This window comes from Calonectris borealis, chromosome 8 (assembly GCF_964195595.1).
Source record: "Calonectris borealis chromosome 8, bCalBor7.hap1.2, whole genome shotgun sequence".
In the NCBI taxonomy this organism is placed as follows: domain Eukaryota; kingdom Metazoa; phylum Chordata; class Aves; order Procellariiformes; family Procellariidae; genus Calonectris; species Calonectris borealis.
Genome location: NC_134319.1, coordinates 3,516,718 through 3,539,309, shown reverse-complemented (window position 1 = coordinate 3,539,309; position 22,592 = coordinate 3,516,718). Strand labels below are relative to the sequence as shown.

Below are 22,592 nucleotides of genomic sequence, written 5' to 3'. Positions count from 1 at the left end.
TTGTGGGGGAAGAAGTGATGAAAGAAGAGGAGGAAATAAGGATGAATAAATGCACCAAAAGGAAAATGAACCCAAATGATGTCCCAGTGTCTGAACTGAACCACGACAGCTCCTCTCACGGCTCTTGCTGCTGATGCCTTAACCTTTCCTCTGTCCTGCATCCCTCTGAAGTTGTGGATGAGACCAAGGACAGAGACAGCATACAAGGGACTACTCCCGTGTTATCTGCAACCTGGCCAAAGTCGCCTGAAAGCGTCATACGAATCCATCAGATCACATGGGCACACCAAAGGAGTTGGACGAGTTCAGACAAAGACCAGGTTATCCAACCTCATCAACCCAGTCTCACCGCTGACTGAGGAGCAGAACCTGCTCTATCATCTCATCTCCCAGTCTCCAGGCCCAGCTTACCTGCTTGTGGCACCCAGGAAAAATAACGAGGCACCCAAGAGCCGACTCCCCTGGCCTATCAGGATTGTGATACTTTCTTAGGTTACAAAAGTTTCACCCTTATCCTTGTGCACCACTCTGACGTACAGCGGATCTCCAGTTATCACAAGAACAGCAAGTCCCACTTTCAGCTGCATATTAAAAGTTTTGAAATCTGCTGCAGCAGAAATGGGGGAACAGCTGAGGAGCTCTAAAGCTGTCCTCTCCCACAGCCCTGCTTGCCGGCAGGCTGCAGACAGAGCTGCATCTTGCTAGCGACATGCAGTCTTCACCCTGCTTCCAGGAAAGGCCTTTTCAGTTCCTCCCGATAGCACCTAGGATGCAACAGTAGGCGACTCCTCCACGAAATGCAGTTGGTTTTTCTTTATCAGACTTCCAAAGGCAGAGGGACAACTTCAGTCAAGTATCTGCAATCATGCAGTCCACCTACCAACTGGGTAATAAACCTAACGGGGGAATGCTGGAGCGCCACTGTAAGAAATTGTTGACAGGGTGTCCGTTCCTTCCAAAAGGAGTTTATTAAGGCCCTCTGGAAACCGCAGCTGTACAGGAGCTCTGACCATCTTCCCAGCCAGGACTATGGAACAGTCTAAACTAATGGCAAATACACGCTAAAAATACGCCAAGGAAAGCCCGCTCCCAGAACCACAATTACTTCTCTTTTAAAACACACTCCTTGATTTTGTACAACCTGTAATTACAGATCAAATTTTGGACAACCTTTCAGACAATTCCTTAACACAGTTTTCACTCAGTCTTTATCCCAGGATCAGACACTGCCACCTCACTCAGGGCAAGCGCTGTTCTGGTGCTATTAAAATGAACAGGACTACGCAGGGAGAAAGGGGCCGCTCGGTATGAGTAAGAGGGGCATAACCTGCTCCCTGCCAACATAAACACCAAATACAACATACTCATAAACTGAAAGTACAGAAGAAATCAAACGGGACTCTCTTTTTCAGACTCACACAGCCCAATTACCCCGAATCAAACACATCGCTTGCAAATAACGATTCTGCATATATATATGTCCTTAACCTGACCATAGACACACGCTCTGTCAGCTTAACTAAGACACCGGGCTGATTGATTTGGCTTATATAAACTATTTAACACACCTGTTCCATAGGTGCATCTGTGCTGTTGCAGTTATGGCTCTCAGCAGTTGCATTACGAAACCCTATTTCAAAGGTTTACAACTCTCCTGCAACAGGGACAGTCAAGCTTTCTTCTTTAAGGCTGTGTTATTCTTCACTGTTATATCCCCTTAAAAGCTTGAAAATAAAATTTCGCTTCCTATCGACTTTGTCCTTCTCTAGACAGCAAACATTGTATTTTGCTGTAGTTTTAGTGCACTGCTCACTGAAACATGTCTCTCTCCTATTTATTTCCTTCTTTTGAGCACCTACCTGTATCATCATCAGTTACAGAAGAAGCATCTGCACAAATCCGGCAACAGGGGCAGAAGCCTCTGCTAGGGGACGTGGCATAACTCCATGGAGGGTAACACAAACCCCCATTTACTTTAGCCAAGCACCTCACCCAAGGACTACAGGAGCAAAGGGCGAACATGGAGGGAAAGCTACAGCCAGGGCACCACGTTGCAAAGCTCATGGCTTATTCCACTCCACCAAGGAAGCAAAAAAATAAAATGCAAAGGGCAGATTTGTATTAGATCTGCTCTGTTGTGCCATTCCCAAGAAAAGACGACTGCAACCAGCTCCCTCGTGCCCAGAGCAGACCCCTCTGACAAGGAGGACTCCCCGCGTGCCCCAGCGAGCGGGGGTTTGCCGGGCAGCGCTGTCGGCCGTGTACAACTGACAGGGAAGGCAGCAGCAGCCGCGCTCCGAGGGAGCTCGGCAAGCAGAAGCGTGCAGGGCCAGGCGATTCAAAAGGCAGCGGGGATGTCTCACTAACAAAGGCAATGGGGATACTCGCCATAGATGAACTTTTCCATCATGCTCAAGAAATGACCACAGGATAAGTATTTCATTAGCATGCCATTTAATTAGCCATTATTACGTGCCCTTGCCTGAACAGCCTCCCCCTCCAGTTTGCTGCCTTACTGAACCAGTTACACCTACACCTACACCAGTACCTGAAGACTAAAGGTCTGCTCTCCTGGGCACTGTACAGAAGGTCCGTAAGGGATCACAGTAGCAACTAGGGCAGGAAAAGGGACAATTATTATCTCCATCTCACAGATACTGACTGAAGCACAGAAGCAGTCCTGTGTAGACCATTGCTGTGTGCTCTGGTGTCCACAGGCATTCAGATTTTTGCCTGAAGGTCTTTAACCTATCCTTTCCCTACACAAACAGCTGGGCAGAGGGGATATTTCTAGATTCTACTGCAGAATTTTGTTGCCTAACTCACACATGTTGTAATGAGCATCACGAGTAGTCTTGTGGGACATGCGTTCTAAGTGTGTTCACTGATCCCAGCTATGATTTTGCAGACTTTTCCAGCTAGTGCATGCCAGCACAGCCAAGAAAAGCACAGTGTCCCTCGTATTTCCTTCTCCCTCCCTCACCTCTGCCCTCCCAAGATGCTTACTCTCATGGGGGGCGGGGGACACACACAATGGCATTTTAAATGGTTATGACGTGATGGTTTGGCAGGATGCATCTGTCAGAACAGGGATTTGAACCCAAGTTGCTCGTGGCCCAACCCAAGACCAATTTTCCTTTTATCTAAAATGAGATGCATAATTCCCAAGTCTCTGTGAGGATCACAGTACAGTTTGGGGCCCTGTAAAAATGACAATGGCAAAGACTGGATGTTATACCTCCTGCCTCCTATGTGGGAGTAAAATTCCCTGTGAGGATATGATAAGGGACCTTGAAAAATTAACCTTGCAGAGCTCCTCATCCCAGGGAGGATCCTGACTACTATTTTTACTTGGTGGCTAGGCACTTCTTCAAAAGCAGGATGATATTTCTTGCCAATTTTGAAAGTAGGACAAAGTTCCATCTTAACTTCAATACCTCCTTAAATATTAAACAATTTATAATGTGCTGAAACTGTAACAGATTGCACCAAAGCTTCAAATTCTAAATTAATACCAACTTCCCACCCACTGCCTCCCTGGGCAAAATCTTGGAAGGACAAAAGAAGCAGATTAACATTTCAAAGCTGAGTCCCAGCCTTCTCTTAGCTATCGCTAGGTCTCCAGGGCAGTCAGTCACTTCCCCTGTTGAGCACTCAGGAATGCAGATGGCCTCTTCTTGTTGTGGCAAAATCCCGTCACCCTTAAAGGGATACTGGTATCTCGGGGAACCGCAACAGGAGTCAAATCTGATGCACCGTAGGAAGGACTCAGCGTAAATCTGAGAATACAGGAAATGTAACACACTAAAAAAAAAAAAAAAATCTGCAAGTTAAAAAAGGTAACGGTTTAAAGAAAAATATTTCCTAAACAGAGGCACCAGATTCTTTTGAAGTGTAAACTACAGGCCAAGGTCACTCTAAGAGGTTTTGAAACACGGGCAGTGCAATATTAACCACTGACAATGCTCAAGTATTAAAAAATATGTTTTACTTGCATAAATTACATTTTCTTTCACTTAAACACTTACTCCAAAAATTATCATCACTGGATCCAAATTCTAAGAATCACATATTCGTCTACTACCATTACTGCATTTCAGAAAACCCATACCCCTAATTTCATATGCCTAATGACTGGTGAGCACAGAGAACTGCATTTAATTTTCTGGCTGCATTTATAATACATGGAAATATTCAAATGAACCAAGGAGATTCCTAGGCAATCTCTGTTTTTCATCAACCACAGACAGCTACCAACCCTCAGCGAGGGTGACACCTCCCCAGCCATAAAGTGCATTTGTTATCTCCACGTACATGCGTACTGCCTCTGGAATGTAGTTCCGTATCTCCTGCTTTGCTCTAGCTCTTATTATTTCTTTTGCGGGGTGTTTTGAAAGATGTAATTACTACAGAGAATAGCTGATAGAAGTCCTTCATTTCAAATTGTAAATGTGCCTCAAAAATTTCTGTAAGCATTCTCTGCTAAGACAAAAAATGTTTTAGCCTCCATTTTTAAGATCTGAGAATATTTAGTATTAAGTTCTGGATTCTTTTTACAGACAAGCCCAATGATCTGTAATGTGTGTCAAATTCATGTAATACCACAATGCTTGAAACAGAAAAAGCCTCTAATGAAAGGAAATATTTGTAAATATACCTACCTAAAGAGGGATCCTACATATTACAAGTAACAAAACATATTACAAGTAACAAAACATATTACAAGTAACAAAACCAGCAAGGTGTTTTATGTACAAGTGCTGCTATGTTATTTGCTATTACAACTGGTTGCTAATGTAAGAAGCCATTTGGGTATAGAAATATTAATATTAATCAGAGATTAATTAGTTATCTGGGAATACTAAAGCAATTTCTTACCAAACCCAGAAAGACACGAGTCATGCCTCCAAGGATGGGTATGAAGAATGACAGTATCTTCTTTGATGACTAAGAGTCAAGTAATTTCACCAAGAGAGTATTTCAAGAACTCAAAGACTTTGATATAGAAAATACAAGTGCTGAGACTGATCTGAAAGAGCTACCCTCTGATAAACTGCACCAACACTGAGAGTGCAGAGACTGAGACAAAGAAAACATCAAAGCTCCATTATTAAAGAAATGAAAAAGCTAAACAGTTTGACCAGAGACTCTAGAAAAATCACAGACTTCCCACTTTTGGCAGAAACACTACATCAGATCAGTGGAGATAGATCCCTCTGGACCCTTAGGGTTCACACAGGCAAACCACAGTGGCTCTGAACTGCGCAAGCTGAACCACAGTAACCACGAATGTGCACGCTCTTCTGAGTGGAAAATACTTGGCACCGTCACGTCTCAATTATCAGTGGGCAATTTATCCAGGGTATGGTTAACCAGGAGACACAGGAAGACGCTAGAGCTGGCGTCGCGTGGAGCTGCCCATGCTATTAGCTCAGGAGCAACACTAGGGGACAGCTGAAGTGGTTTATGTACGTGCCCAGGTGAAGAAATTACTGTATCTGCCACATTCACGGGGAGCAAAGCTCCACCTAACAAACCACGCAAGTCTGAGCCAGCTTCGGGCACAGACAGTCCCAATGTCTCAGCTCTGTGCGCCTGAGCAGCCCTGCCTGGAGAGGCCGGCAACGAGCCCCAGCACCCAGCTAACCCCTGCAGCGGAACAGCCATCACGGAGTAAGGCTCAGCCCGTCGACCGAAGCTCTGGGGACCACAGCGGACCTCGAGTCTCCTTGCCTGCTGTTCAGAGCTGGCTCTGCAGAGCCACCCGAGTGCCCCTGCACGGTGACAGCATTGGTGCAAAACCTGGGTGCATCCACCCAACCCTGCCCGCCCAGATAATAGAGACGTGGGTCTCATTCAAATTAGCTTAGCACTAAAAAGGCTAACAATGCATTTAAGCTGCCTCATGACTGCAAAAGACTGCAAGTGCATACATCCAAAGGAACTGTTGCAGCAGCGCATCTACACCTTACACACTTGCGTGTCCTCTGACATAGACTTACTCCTTCGTGCACTCTCACAGCCAGTACTAAAGCACGCTCCGCCTGCTCTCCTGAGCCTTCGCAGGCAAGCGGCAGCGAGACAGCCGAGAAGGAGAAAGCAGTTGTGATTTAGCACCATGAAGTAGTGGTCTTCCAATCCAGTGCTGCTTGCTGGGACCGTGGCAGCATTAGCGTGAAAGACTGCAAGCAGACCAACAGGGACTTAGACTGAAAATTTTTACATTGCAAGTTGAATCCAATATTAAGAATTTTTTGCAGTTTAGGGTATCAGCAGCATTTCCATTAAGCATCAGTTTGTTTATGCATTTTATTCCTGAAAAAGATGTGTCACAACTAACTTTAATAAACAAAGAGTAGGATTTAATGGCATTTTTAGATTCTGAGTATTTCTTAACAGGCCTGTCATGAATGCTTCGTTTAAGTAACTGAATTTACTTGGTATTATAACATTTAGTTAAGATTAGTTATCTCTGCTAACGTATAAACTGTTTAAGTTATTGCAGATAAATGAGGCTCAGCAACCTTTCAACGGATACCAGACTCACCAACTTAACATACAAAATGCTCATGACCTCTGCAACAGGACTCGCTACTGATTTTAGAAATAGTATGTAGCAGTTTTAATTTACTAAAGAAAGTGCCTGCACCAGAGCAGAGTTAACTGTGAGTAAACCCTACTGGGAGGAGGCAGGGAAGAGGATGTGGATGCCTCTCCCATCCTCCCCTGTCTGATGTGGATAGACCATCCAGCAAGGCAGGGCAAAACCTCCAGGAAATACATATAATGGGAGTCACTATTAAGCCTTAATCAGCTTTGAGAGAGCATTAAGACTTGGCTCATTTTCCTTTTCATTTTAGTGATTTTGGTGATAAAATTACTTGGCTCTGAACACTTCAAAACGCCCTTTTCTATGCCACATGGATACTGTCATGTTTTCCCTTGCAGTGTTTTCCATTCATTTGCACAAATTATCTTTTCTTCTTCTTTTAAATGATGCTAAAATAAACAATGAAAATATACAAAGGAACCTATATTCTCTTATTGAATAATTAGATACTATCTTTGAATACACAACCAAAGTCTGACATCCAATAAATCCAAGACAAAGCTTCAATTAGCCCACATAATGCCCGTAAACCCGGCAGTGCTTTACAAAGATATGTAAATGTCAGCACCTTTATTTTACATGGAGAAAATGGAGCACTGAGAGCAGACATGGTCAGATCACATCATGTCCAAGAATCCAGATCCCTTTATTCCCAGACTAATTAGCATCTCTTATGACAGTGTTCCTCCTCATACTAACATTCCACTATGCCGTAACATACACCAACAGACGGGAAATATTACCTCTAACCCTTTGGAAACAGCTGTGATTTTTCTGTAAAATGACTGAGTATACATCCATTCTGCTTATTTGCAAGTTCTATGAAATGCTGCTCTTCGAATTAAAATATACCTCTAAAGATTAAAAAAAAAAAAATTTAAGGAAATTTTCTTTTCTTAGGAAAAAAAAAAATCAAGTTTTGGACAACAACCAAAAACATTTCAATGACTATCTTTGGCACTCAAAAGTGAAGTGTTCAGAAATCCAAGATTTTATAATTCTAATTTGAAAAATATAAATATCATTAAGTAACAAAAGTTGCTGAACGTAGAACAAGACACAGAAACAGCTGGGCTACAATTGAAGAGAGGTCCGGGTATCTAGTGATTATTTTCCGTCCTTTGATAACATCATCTGCCCTCATAAAAGGACAGCACACACAAGATAAAAAACAGACTATGACTCCATTTGCAGATACAAGAACTCTGCTCTTCCCGCACCAAAGCAGCATAACAAGCAGCCACTAAACAGCAAACCGAGGCATGTTCACCAAGATTCAGAGAAAGCTTTGGGTGGCTTCAGCAGTAACTCATGCTAATCGCTGACAATCCACAATCCAGCTTCATCCAGGTAAAACTACTGCAGAAATCCGGAGAGAGGATTCAGGCCTCTGCCACGCTGCAGCATGCAGCAATGAACAGAAATGACCGGTGCAACAGAGGGTGAGCAGACAGAGTTAACAAGCACCACAGCACAAGGAGTTGCTCAACAGAAAAAATAACTTGGAAAGAAAAGAAAGTGGTTAGTCAGGAGGGATTATAATAGCCCATAGTAAACAGTTCGGTTAATCAAATAAACAAAGCAAATACCCCATCCTGCAAGATGCTGTGGAATTCTTTGAAAAGAAATGCAAGCTCTCCACTTTCAGTGCATTCAATCAGTGAGTTTGGTGGTGAGAAGCCCCAGCTCCCATGAGGGAATATTGAACCTCTGGATGCACCGAAGATGAGCACATCATGTGGCTTACAACCCAGAACGCAAACAGCGAGGTGCAAACGCACACTTGATTTACCAGTGGATTTAGAGAGACTTGCAAAAGTAACTTCAAAAAATAAAATCTCCTTCATCTAACTCTAAGACCTTACCAGCTCCTATTTCTCAGTAAAAAACTGTCAGTGCCTTCTGTTCTGAATTTTAAAAATAAAAGCTCAGTGCTGCAAGCACTGCATGCGGTAAGGAGTTCAGCACGTTAGGTTATACAGGAAAAGTCTCAGAAGGCTTTGGACCTGTATCTGTGGTTTGAGGAATGTGCAATTAAAATCAGCTGCTCCTAAAGTGGCAGAAGGGTGGAGGCTGACAATAATAAATTGCAAGCTCCTGTACAGTCATTTGAAAGCAGTGTCTTCTCCCCAGCTCTACCAGATACTAAATTAGAAACAGTTCTGGCAGCATTTTGTCTGCTGCTCATGAAGCAAAAGGGAAGAGACTTGCTAAAATTCAGCTGATAGGTTTTTTGCATTTATCCTAGGTTCAACCACATGCAAGTTTGTTGAGTGTGAAGAGTCCCTGCACTGGCTTCAGTCAAGAAGAAACAAAAGGCCCAATGAAGCACAGTGCTGAGGGCCCTTCATTCACAAAAGCATACATTTCTCCATAAAGATGTCTCCATCGGACTGCATGTGATAAGGCTCTCAGACACATTACCATAAGCAGCTACTGTTGGCAACTGTCAACAGAGAATCAGTGCTGACCTTATCTGGATCATAACTATCTATGGAAGTGCTCAACACGATGAGCAAGATGCACTGGATAGAAGAGACCACATCTGCATTATCATTAAAAGCCCTCCAGTTCCATGCTGCACACTCAACAGTGCAGTTTGCTGCCATTGTGGAGATACATGAAAGTCAATCACACGGCATTATTAAAATATCCATACATTTTAGCATAAATTTCCTATTTAAACCCACACTATGGGGTATGGCTATAAACCCACACTAACCAGTATGGCTACACAAAACAGCCACGCAGATTCAGGGCCTTCTATTTCTTGTCTGTAAAAGTGTAACACACAAACTTCTGAACTTTTCCAGAGCAAATAGCTATTTCAGCTTCACAGCAGTACTGCTTTCTCTCTGCATAACGTTTGTTATCAAACCAGGACAGGCAGGCACAGCAGATTCTGACGGATGCCCAAGGGAGAGAAATTAACCCAAAATTCAATACGAGCGAACCCCTGTCATATTATGCAGCCTCAGGATATAGACTCATGACTTAACTAAATATACTTTTCCTACAAACTATCTCCTACAAACTATCGCTCCATGTTAATCATGCTTCTGAAGAGCATCTCTGCTCAGCACAGAATTTAATACGACAAACTAGGAGCTTATCACATCAACCATCACGCAATGCTGTTTGATAGGAAAGGCTCAGAGCCTGCTTCCAGTTATTATGACCTTTTCCACGATTTTTATAGATTCTTGCATATATTTACTAGAAAACACAACAGCAACAGGATAATGAGAGATACCAGAACTGAAGACAGGCCTGACAATACTGTGACCAACAAATCTGATCCTGCGTTAAGAATTACATGTGAAGATCAACAGGACTGAAGCTTTGAGCACACACGCTTTGATGATGGCAGAATGGAAAAACCTTAGAAATAGGAAGAAAAAGTGGAAGAGCCAATTCAGAGCGAAAGGAGGCGATATAAGGCAAAACAGTTATCAAAACTGTTCTGGCTGAGGAACAGCTTGGAGAGGTACACAGAAGAGATCTTGCTTTATGAAAGCAATGGGGAGTAGAAAGGCATTTCAGCCAACTTTTTCCAAGATGAAACCACATGTGAGACAAGTGAGGCACAGAAACTTGTGGGATGGACATAAAATGGGTCCTTCAGAAGTAGGCGTCTATTCCTCAGCTATCCATCGCTGCAGGGAAGTGGATTCAATGACCCCGAGCGCTCCATCCAGTGTACGTTGCTAATAGCAGGGGTCCCTCCCCATTGCCTAATACTGGATTATGCAAAAGACCATACAGAACTGCCAAGTCAGGGCTTTGCATTATCATTCCACACCCCTACAGAGATTGCTGCGATTAGCCCTGGACACACCACTCTCATTAACCCTCCTCCTTCGTGCTCACTCACCATTAAGGCTGGGTACACAGCTGACAAAGCCAGCCTTCTGGTCTCCTTGTACTCACACAGCTGATGCAGAGGGAAACGACAGGAATTCCAGCCCTCTTCAATCCCCAGTGACTCTGGCACAGCCGGATCTCCTTAAAAAGGAACTTGCAGCCTGCAGCGAAGTCATTCCTCTAAGCTAGGGGTCAACTTAGTCTTGGAGATCCCTTTTGAGATGATAGTAGCTCCAAAGACGCATTTGTTCTCTATATAAGAAAGCTTTAACGCGTTACATTGGACACAGAGCAATCCATGAACTGAGGAAACTCTACAGGACCGTACTCCAAAACAAGAGAGGAACTCTTGCAAACTCAGAACACTTGTACAGACTATCAAATTCAGGGCACATTTCCAGTACTGCCTGACCTAATCAACCCTCTTGGAAGAAAACAAGATGCTATAATATTTGTTTTCTAAGTTGACTGCTGCAAAGGAAACTGCTATGACCCAAAGCAACAACCCAAATCAAAGGAACACTTCAAAAAATACAGTTCCAGCCTGAAAAAGTTTGCTGAAGTCTTGAAATTTTTACCACCACGCTGAATAAATTTTGGAGGTTACCGGTACGCCACGCAAGAAAACCTGACTTCAGAAAGGGTGATTCTGACAACACGGCCTACATTTCAGCCACTCTTGAAAGTGGACTGTAAACGTGTAAGTAAATACACATTCCTGAGGAATAACCACACTCAACTTCCACAATAACATTTAAAATACCTCTGAAGACTAGATGAGCCACTGTGGTCCCACTCTCAGGAGTGACAAGAAACACAAGAAGACAGCTACCTGAAGTGCATGAGCTTGTGAAGAGAAGCATTACTTACAGTTGTATGGTGAGAGACGCTGCCTCCAATATTGAGGTTTTTGAGAAGCTGGGGGGACCCTCCATACTGCCCCGAGATCTGCTTCCTGACTTCAGCAGCTACAGTTCTGAAACGAGACAGGGACAACATTATCTCTGTAAAAGAGTAACAATGAAGATGATATATCAAACACGTTTTACACTGCTGTTGGAAGGAAACCAAATACTTAGTGCGCTGGTTGGAATAAGAGTGTCACCGGCCGGCGAGAACAGACTTTGTATATTAAATTCCCGAAGAATCACAAAATTCTCACAAGGCTACATATACATGTTCTTAACAGCAATTACATCTTTGTTTCCTTTTGTGAACTGCTCTTTTGTGCACTTCTGGGGCAATAAAATGCACATGACACTGAGCACAAACAAACTTGTTCCCGGCAGGGTCTTTCCAGTTCCTATCAAGTTCTCCTCCAGCACTCTCCGCTGGAGGTCACACATCTGCTCTCTCATTTTCATCCCCTGCCTATTTTTGGTTTTTGCAGTCACAGAGATGAGGATCGGCAGCCACTTTCCACCCAATAGCCAACCCCTTCAACACTCAGCTCAGGGGCAGAAAAGCAGTCCCACGCAGGGTGGGTTGAAATGTCTAGGGAACGACACGTGGGAAACAACCCACCGGGTCAGAACAAAAAACTGCTTCCCCTTTCAGGGAGGAAAGGTAGCGGTGGGGCTACGGTAACTAGCCGAGGGGACACGCGATGTACCAGCTAGCAGGGCACAATGCCTTATGGTCTCTGCCGGAGAGAAATCCCACCGCTGGGCAACTTTTCTCACCAGGAAAGAAAAACACAGATCAATCCTTCCATGCCTGGAGGGTAAAATACACACTGTGCCCCTCTGGGGTTTTCTATTTTCCCCAATAAGCCACGTTGTCACTGGTAAGCCTGAGAACACAACAGTTGGTAAACTCACCACGGGAACATCTCAGCAAAGGAGGAGCACATCAGAGAGGGAAATGCTGATAGTCAAAGACTGCCTTAACAAACAGCCATGGATCAAGCCCTAACACAACCATCCACAGTGCTCCATCTTGTAACCAGGCAGTAAGCTGCAGCTCACCTCGGCAGTAGAGCTGGAGTAGCCAAGTTTTCAAGTACCATGGAAATGTTTTTGTTTCAAAAGCAAACCCAAAGCCCAGATTCTTTCTACAAAAAATCGTTTTGCTGAAAAGCTGCTGACTAACCCTGGTCTACAGGACCTCACCAACACGAGAGTGCTCTTCTCCAGGAATCAACAACCAATTTATGAGGGACAAACCCGCTTCCAACTGTCATTCACCGCACCACAGCACCGCAGTCCACTCTGTCTCCCAGAACAGAGTCCCAGCTCCAAAGAGACGCTAACCAGTGCATAAGACAGATGAAGAGGCTGCAAGAACACGGGTGATTTTTTTTCTGCTGTATCAGCGCCCTTTGCGGGAATAGCGTCATGGCTAAGGGACTCGCTCCTGCTCTCACTCAGGGGAACGTGCTGTGTATCAGCATGGTGCATGGGCTGCTAAAGCCATGTCAAGTAAAGATGGTTAAACGGCCCCTGAGCAAAACCTTGACATCAGGGTGGGCTCCTAGCTTCAGGACTGCTGTGGCAGTGAACACTGGTGGGCAGGAATGGGGGCAGGTGGAGGCAACTGATGTCAATGGAAGAGAAGGGAACTCTAAAAGGGAACTAGCTGGGACAACCAAGCCGACCATGGAGAGCAGATGTTTCCTCAGGCCAGAGGATGAGAGTAAGATTAGCTAGAGGAAGCATTATTTTGTCTTTTAAAAAAGTGGACTGCAGAAGGAAAAAAAAACATTTTTATGTATTCTGGCTGCAAGAAGTCATTTGCTTCATGTTTGCCTTTATCCACAGGAGACTATGTTTTCACATCTGGAGGGTGGCTTCTGAAAACAGGCCAAACAGCTCCTGCTGGGGACGGACAACATTCAGGCTGTCTGATTGCCCTCGGAAGAACCATCTTCCCTGCTCCCACCATGCGCGCATACACTCACAGACACGCGCACGTGAGAACAAACTACGCATGCTGCTAGCATTTATAGGAAAATTTGGAATGTATTAAAATGGCTGCTTGGCATGGAAAACACTACGCATCTGTGGCTGATGAGATTTAAAAGCTTGCCTCCAGGTTGCAGACGACCTCTGCTTTAAACCCGATCTCTTACTCAGTGTGTGTTTTGTGTAATTCCTGACGATACGCAGAAGAGAGCCGTTCACCGCGTGGCTGGCCGGAAACATCAGAACCCACATTTTGCCATGCAGCACAACACAGGAAAAACTAAAAATCTTTCCCCATTTTCAAGAGACATACATTGTTCCCAGACGGGAAGTATAGCCAGAGGAGGAAACCTGTCCTCAGCTGTGAAACCACAGCCGATGCCCAGCCACATTACTCAGCGCTGCTCCTCCTGCGTGCGGTGGCTCCTTATGAACCTGAGACGTGCTTTGTGATAGACTCCAGAGGGGTTCTCAGTCCTTTCTGCTTCTGCATGTCAGCCTCAGCCGGGCGGCTCTGCGGCGGCTGGGAGCTGTGCTGTATTTGGAGCACAGCCTGTCAATACACCCTTAACTCCAGCTACGATTGCGCTTTACCCCAACTTGAAGCAGAAGCAAGCTCGGCTGCAATTATAGCGTTGCTTAGGGGCACTATGAGTTTGCATGGATGCTATCACACTGCCCGACATCATTCCCGCTGAAAAGGTCACTTGATGCAATAGGGGAAAAAACATGGTAAAACAAAAGGGTGGCACTGATCAGCAGCTTCTGACCCTGTGCTGTACATTGATGGCTGCTCCGTGTTGCTGCCCCATTAATAACCCCACTGGATCCCCTGAAATCATGATCACAGAAAGTCAGAACTGAACAACCTCCAATCGGTTTGACCAAGACACCATCATTATTTTCAAGTCTTAAGTGATCATACCTCTGTAGCTTTCACAATTGCCAATCAGGCCTCTCCCCATGAAGTAACTGGCTACTGTCTAGACCTCGGAATTCCTGAGTGGAGTCTGCAGGATTTACTACTACTTACTCCAAGCCTGCAGTCTAATCCACAGCTCTTGTTGGCTACCTATCTGTACCCCTGCATTCACAAATGTAACAAACACCACTTCCCCTACTGGAAAGCATCATGCTTCTACATTAGAAGATGGTTTCTAAATGTCAATCTGATCACCAAGTGTATTCACGGGTAATCTATACCCATTTGGTTTTGTGCCAACATCATCAGTTAGGTTCGATAGCTCTCCTCCCACTCCTTCCTACCTGCAAGGTATTCACAAAAATTAGTCATATCCCCTCCCAGCCTTCCTTCGGCAAGGTTAGGCAAGGTCAGATCCTGCAACAGGCTTTCTGCTCCCTTGGTCACCCTGACGGCTCCAGATAAGGCCTGACCAGGGCTTTGTAGAACCAAATGAGTATTTTCCTATTGAGAAAACACCTCATCTGATTACTTTTAGGTCTGCTTTCTCAATGCTTCATCAGAGAGGTTCATAGTTTCCCTAAAACTGGTAATACACTTGCCTTCTCCTCCTCCACTTCCAAAAGCTGTTTGTCCATGACAAATGCCATCTATTCATGACTAGTAAGTTCATGTTATATTATAACCCTGAACACTATTTCTAACGAGAAGCTATGCTTCCTAAACCAACTTAGGTTAAAAAGTGTATTACACCAAACCCAATCAGATAAGAGAAATAAATCTCAAAATAGTCTCCAAATGAAAACAAAAATCCATTTGGCAGAACAGAAGAGCCATTAAAGCTCTTGATAATTAAAAGGACAAATAAAAAACTGCCTCTTTAATAACTATCTTATATTCAACATGTAACCTGGGATCCTTAGACAAACATTCCAGTTAATTACAGCCCACGGCCTCATGAATATCTATGTTTAAAGTACATCTTCCCTAGTCACTTCCTTTCTGACCTTCTCCACTGGTTAATTATTGTGTGCGCGCATGGTTCACACAGAAACAAAAAAGAAAAAAAAAATAAAAGACAAAGGAGAGGAAAAAAAATCCCCTTGGAACTGGCTTCTAAAGCAAAACAAGACCGGTCATTCTCAAAGTACTCTGAGCTGTAAATAACAAAATGAAACCATTTGTTTGCACTTCCGTGTATCTTTACTACACACAAAAATAATTTCTGTTTCTATGTGGCCTACCTGGTCAAAACCAAAAATTGTTCCTTTTTTTTTTTTTAAGCTTAAGAAGCATACTGGAAATATCAGTCCTTCTTTTTGCCTTCCCAAGAAAATGTTCATCAAGACCTGTCCAGTTATGCCAAGCAAGATTAAGAACTCTTCCCTTTCACAGAAAAGGTGAGTCAGGATACGGTCATCTAGATCATCTGCTGCAGTGATTTGAGGAAGTCTCTCTTTTCCATTGCCCCCCCCATTTTGACAGAGCAATGCAAATTGCTAGTTTCTCCCCATCCCGCTAATTACAAAACAGTTACTCCTGCCTGTTCTTCATTTGCGTGTAGCGTGCAGTGACTCTACATTCAGCGAGCCTTTGCTTCTTGAGAAAGACAGCCGGGTACAGTGAGGCATCTGCGCCAATTCATAGCAAAGCTGCTTGTTCTCTCTCTGCAGCAGAGAAAATTGTATTTATATAGTTTATTTTTTAAAATGAAAGCATCCTTCTTTGTTCAGCCGGCTCACCTGTGTACAACTCTGCACATGGCTGGAGGCAAGTCCTATCCTACTTTAGTCGCTACGCTTGGGTTTGAATTCCCAAAGCCGAATGGCACCAGCCGGTTGCATCCGTCTTGTCGCTGCAGTTGAGATGACCTGTCCCTCTGTCCCTACGTGCTCCGCCTGGGCTCTCCTGCCTGCGGAGCAGACGGCTCCATCCAGGCTTGAACCACCGTGTGAGTCACCAGGTACGCGTCGTGGTGGACGAGGGAACCTGCTGGAGGGGGAACTCTGGCTTTGAGCTGTCCTGCCAGTTCAGCCGTGCCCTGGATGCAGCCTTCCTCCTAAACCCGAGGTCCTGTTTGCTTTGGAGTGAACTCCTTCCCTTTTGAGTGAAATGGGTTTGATTTACAACCCGAAGCTGAGGAAGTACCCAGCCTGATCCCGACTGCTGCAGGGTAAGTGTGGGTTCTTAAATTAACACAGAAGATGAGCAACAACATGTTCCCTTTCTCCTTACCATTGATTAAAACAGAAAACACCATACAACGCTACCTGTGGTGCTTTTCTGATAATATTTGATTATTAAGGCTGAAAGCATCACCCCTAGGCTGCAGCGAAGGGAATGAGCTCCCAAGATACCTTACTGTGAAAATCACCACAGGACTGGATTCTTCAAGAGAGATCAAAGTCACATCTCACGTTAAAAAAACCCAACCAAATAAGGAAGCCTTGTAAAAGCAGCAGCTTTGTAGCGAAGCCCTAGAGATGAACTGTTCTCCCTGCCTTCTTGCTTGCTTTAAGCAGTCAGAGATTTTCTTAGGGTTCCCAGAGCACTGCTGACTCCCGCATGAGACATCCACAACGGCTGAAGAGGGGCAGACAACGTGACTTTTGGAGAACAGAAAAAAGCTGCTCTGAGGCTTCTGTTAAAAATACTTTCAATTATCCGTGAGAGTGTTTTGACAATGCAAATGGTATCTGGATGTGGGAAGAGAATAAACTGCGATGAATACCCTACCGCGATCACGACATTTCTGGCCTGATTCGGTGCTCGCGGAAGCCAGTGACAGCTTTGCTATCGCCTTCAGTGGGTGCAGGTTTCACACCATCCCTGTTTACCCTGAGGCAGGGCAAAGGCGGCTGTCAGTCTCCCTGACACATTGTTCAGGCAATATAAAAGGGCTCTAAATGAACACAAATGTAAATTTAGTCTTCCCAAGTCTACCTTTTACAGTACCCCATCAGTGTAAAGGGAGCTTCAGCAGAAATAAGATGCTAGTTCTGAACGTAGTGAACAGACGTGTTTTCCCCTCAATTCAAAACCATAAAGACAACAAGCTGTGATTACTCCAGAAAGCTATCCCTATACAACATAAGAGCCCTGGATGATGGGGAATTTCCACGTCACTGAATGTTTGAGAGGAGGGTCACCCCCTTTCAGCCAGGGCACTGCTGAAGACCCCCCCAGCCCCAGACAGCAGTGCCTCACGGCACTGTCAGGTTCCCATTCACACAGAAGCACCTCGGAAGAAAGGGCTGGACCCACGAGAGTGAAAACAATTTTCCCCAGACTCCATCAAGAGCTGGGGACCGTAAAACTGAAAATTCTCAGCATGAGAGTAAAGACCAGTGATAAAAATCACACTCTGGGCTTTGTGTGAAGCTGAAATGCACAGCAAAATGGAGGGTAAGGCAGCTATGTTATTCCAAGTCAGAAGGATCCTCTTTAACTGTGGGAGCAGTAAAGGAAGAGCAAAACTCTTTCCAAGGAAAGACACTTTCAAAATGGTGATGGTCTGACCAAAGAAGCAGTTCTGGATTCCCTAGATAACCCGATCTCAGGACGGTCCAGAGCAATGTCAAGGCACTGAGACAGGGGCTCACATGAAAGGCTACATGAGTTTGCCTGAACTGTGTATGGTGCGTGATGTTTAAAGGGTGATTTTTTTTTTTCTGTATTTGAACTCTAAAAAACCTGCACGCTTTTTCCTCTGCCTGCCCCTGGAAAGACAGGAGTCTGGGATACAACATGTTTCAATTATTGGGACATTCAGGAACTCGGAAGTGACCTTTTTGGTGGTGGGACTTCCATGTTCCATTTCTCTGCCAAGCAGCCCCATACTCAGAAAATGTACTGGGATAATGCAAGTGGGAATCCAAAGCGCACACAGGTGATGGGGTGCGTGCTCGGTGGGGACAGCGCAGCACAACCCCAGAGGGGCCAGACACGGCACTCAGCTTGGCCGGTACTGAACACCCAGCCCCTGCTGAGAGCTGGTTCCTCCAGAATAACATACTGACTGATTTTTGTTGAGACATCTTAATGCCTGAACTTTATCTCTGCCAGTGTGGATCCTGCCTTCCGCTAACGCTCCTCTAGTCCCCCAAACACCATACAAGCTGAATGGGGGTACTAGTAGAAGTACATCCGTTCTTACACTGAGATGGAAACAAAAGCGTACAAGCAGCTACAGAAGTATTATGATGCTGCAGAAGGACATGTTCCAATACAGTTTAATAAAAAATTTATTACCAATATATTTGCAATTAAAAATTAACAATTTCAGGCAAGATTTCAGGTATTATTAACCCACTATAGTAAGTTTATCTCAGGAGTTTCTTCTGATGGAGTCAAGAAGAGTTAGTAAGTACATATGATGGCCAAAGTTCAGGCTAAAAATCTGTTCTAGTTTGCAGCCTTCTGACAAAAATGCAGCACGACCTCGTCAGAAAGATATCTTGTAACAGTCAGTCTTAAAAAGATATTTTGAAACTGCTGTAGCAGTCACTGATAGCGGCTATCCCCAATATTCAAAGATTCCAGTAGTAATAAACAGACACCGCATGGCACTGCAGCTCTGTATGTACCCTTGAGGTGCACCGCACGGGTTGAAGAGAGCGCAGGCAGTAAATCATGGCTGTGAAGACCTCATCCGTGGTCTCCCTAAGAAACAGAACAGCCGACCTCACGTTTCTTTTTCTACCACTACTGTAATAACCAACTTAGAAGCTTGCATCTGTTTGGCAGGTAGGCCTTAAAGTAGTTTACCTTCGTGGATCAGAATTACATCCCATCTGAATTACACACTATCAGGCAAACCACGAGCAGCATGGCTATTGCCTGTGAATAAGACAAATGCTGCATCTACCTCGATGAGTAAGCCAAACTGGAGGGCAGAGTGTGCAAGCGTGAGGGATTTATTTTTCTTTAAACAATGGAAGTGGGGAGGGCTTCCAGCAGCCACCAACACAGCTCTTGGGACTTCCGTGTGCTGCTTGCTTCAATCTCTCATCCTCTGAAAGAGTAACATTCACAACAGCACATTCTGTATCAGCATGAGAAGGGCTACAGCTCAGTCTGGGCACCTCTGGGGACATCACCTCTTCTGACCACAAGTTTTTGCCTTCACATGCACTGGATGCGCAGGCCATGAACCAGGAACTTTAGATTTCTCAGAAAACAACACTACAATACGGGAAACCCCAGAGAGAAATATAGCAGTCTTATAAATAAACATAGAAGAAAGAGTTGGAGATGCAACCGCCCTGCTCCAGGAGGAGCTGACGTCATTGCAGACCACCTGGGTCCTTCTGCATGAACAGTAAACCCCACAGACGAATCTCACATGTCGAAAAGACCACCTCTGCCTGCACACACACACTGCTGCCATTTGGTTGAAAACACATCAAGCGGATTAGATCAAAAGGTACACAAAGGTGGCACATCCATGCTACTGCCTGATGAACTTACAGCACTAAGCTAGTGCCTGAAGCAGGCAGAAACATGAGCACCCACAGTGGTCACTCCAGGGCCATTTTATTTAACTTCCTGCGAGGGCTGCAGAGCTCTTATGCTCTTACTTCTAGTACTTGTCTCGCATGTGACTATTTCTATGACTACAATCAAGAACCAGGAAAAATGCTCTGGCAGCAAATCCAGCTCTCTCCATTCCTGAGACCTTGATCTGTCACGTGAACACACCTGGCTGGTGCACATCAAAGTTTGCAGAGAATCATGAGAGAGGAGCAATGTTTTCACCCCTGTCTTCAGATCCTGAGTGGGGTGGGATTGATGCCACTCCTCTACCTCCTACCTAGCCTTTTCCTTTGACCTCCTTTTTCTTTGTCCGTGACCCTTCTCCATCACAGCTTCTGTAACTACAACTATTTGTACTTGCAGTTTTCTCATTCAATGGCATGAAAATGATACTCCTTTCACTACTGTCCATAGCCTCCTGAACAGCACCAGCAAAACTGATGGTTCCCGCTTTCACTCGGCTGTTAGTTACAGCTAGGAAAGGTACCATGAACACCAAAGGCTATCTGGTCAGACCTGCAAACAAAAGAACTGTGGTCCCCACCTGGAACCGCATGCCTAACTTGTAATATAGATCTGCAGAAAGTCGGTATTAACAGGTAATTTCCTATAAACATTGCTCTTAAAAAAAAAAAAAAAGGACAAAAGAAAACAAAAACTTCGTAAAATACAGGGTTGTTTAATACTTCAAGTATCAACTAGCTCTGCATGTCCAAGGAGCTCTGCTAACATTCACCAGCTGCTTATCACAGACAAAAGGAAGGGAACTATTTTCTCCATTTTGCAGGCAGCAAGGAAGCCAGCAGGCAGGTTTGCTGCTCCCAGGTACGGGGTGCAGGGCCGGACAGGGCTCTGGCCGCCCGGCCCCGGCGCTCCCCGCCCCGGGCAGAGGAGAGAAGGCGAGCTCGGCGCACAGCAGCCGGGGCCAGCGCGGGCCGGGGGCAGGGCCCGGGGGCAGGCTCCGGCACCCCCGCACGGGCAGGAAAACACTCGCCGCGCTGCCGGGAGCGCTGGGCCGCCCATTGTGCGGCGAGAGGGGGCTGCACAATGCGCCCGGCCGGCCTTTGTTCACCGGGAGCTGAATTCAACAGCTCTTTTCCTCCTTTTTTTTCCTCCCCCCCTTCCACCGGGAAGCGGCACGGCGCGAGGCGGACACGGCGCACACACACGGCCGCGTCCCCCACCCCTTTGTGCAGACCGGGGGAACCGCAGCCCCGCGGCGCCGGCCTGGGCGGACCCTGCCCAGCGGCCCAGCCGGGGGCTGCTCACGCCAGGCCCAGCGCGACGGCCCGGCCCCGGCCCCGGCTCGGCCCGGCCTGCCGCCGCGCGGGCCGCCTGTCAGCAGCTGGGAGAGTGGCGGGCGCCCGCGGGCCGCGCCGGGCCCGTTCGCCCCCCAGGGGCGCGGCGGCGGGCCCCCCCTCCGCGCCGGCCGGGCCCGGCAGCCCGCCCCTCCTCACGCCCGGCGCCGGGGGCCGGGACCGGGCGCGCCCCCCACCCCGCGCCGCTGCGCTCCGCAGCCGCGCTACCTGCTGATCTTCTGGGCGAAGGCGCGGCGCTCGGCCATGGCCGCGCTGCGGGGCTCCGCGCGGCCGCTCCTCAGCGCTGGCGGAGCCGGGGAGCCGGGAATGGGCGCCGTAATGCTCCGCCGAGGCGCGCACCCGCGCGGCGCAGCCGGCCCAGCTCCCACCCTCGGCGCTCGCCGCGCCCGCCCGCCTCCTCCCCCTTCCCGGGTAGGGGCCGCTCCTCGCAGACATACGGCGGGGCGGGCGGCCGCGGCGCGGCGAGCAGTGACCGGCCCCGTTCCCCTGCCCGTCCCTGGTGCCCGGCCCTGATGCCCGGCCCTCGGCCCTTCGGGCGGGCTGGGGCAGCCGATCCGGGGCCCGCACCAGCAGCCGGCAGCGATCCGGCCTCTGTGCCCGAGAGCTCGCACAGACCTCACCGAGCGCGCCCTGTCATTGCCGTGGTGCACTGAACGCGCCTTCGGTTCAGCTCGCCCTCCCTGCCGCGCTGCCGCTTTATTCCCATTTAAAAATGGAGTGGGCTGGGGTTATTACTTGCGATAATGAAGATCCCCTGGTGGTTAGGGAAAATGGCTCTTCACCCGGCTCACAGCACCCAGCATCTCACCCCGGTGTCGAGCGAGACCGGCAGAGTTCAAATGGAGGGTAGCGGGCAGCCGAGGCCTCAGCTCAGAACCGCTGCTGGGGCCTCGTACATGCTAACCCTTGGAAGCACCTCGCTGGGGCAGCTCCGCAGCTCCAGGCTGTGGCAGGTCTGCATGGCATGGCCAGGTCCCTTGGCCACCCGCATCCCCACCCAGCACAGCACTGAGGGACGCCATTGATTACCCTGCTCCCGTACGCTGCGTGTGCCTGCAGGGACGAGACCGGGCGCTTGGTCTATCATACTCTGTATGGAACCAACTTTTCCTTCAGAAAGGCTAAAAGTCCTCCCTAACGGTGATTTAGAAGATGGCTGGAATAGTGTAACCACCATCTTTCCATCCAAACAAGTCATTACTACCAGTCTCTCCATAAATGTGTTGTACTTGAGGTCATCCTAATGGGAAGAGGAGGTAGAGGGTGGGGAGTTAAAACTATTTTGGGACTTCAAAAAAAGATTGAGCCTAGGACACATTCTAGCAGATAATTCAAAGTCGATGTTACACGACATATGCTGTGCATTAATCTAAACCAGAGAACTATTAATAGTAATCCAGGAAGTGTCCAAAAGTAGCGACTGTTAATTCATCTGATTC

The 22,592-nt window shown here is 46.6% G+C and overlaps 1 protein-coding gene across 3 annotated transcripts in view; it reads right to left on the bottom strand.

Moving 5' to 3' along the window:
* The window catches only part of DOCK7 (dedicator of cytokinesis 7), a 108,422-nt gene extending 86,812 nt beyond the window's left edge, over nt 1-21,610 (bottom strand). For all 3 annotated transcript variants that reach the window (XM_075155621.1, XM_075155619.1, XM_075155620.1), the window contains exons 1-2: nt 21,361-21,610; nt 11,345-11,450 (exon numbers count right to left, since the gene is read on the bottom strand). In XM_075155621.1, coding sequence (XP_075011722.1) covers nt 11,345-11,450; nt 21,361-21,398 — 144 coding nt within the window. In that variant the 5' untranslated portion in view covers nt 21,399-21,610. The remainder of the gene's footprint in view (nt 1-11,344; nt 11,451-21,360) is intronic.
* Between the last annotated feature and the right edge of the window lie 982 nt (nt 21,611-22,592).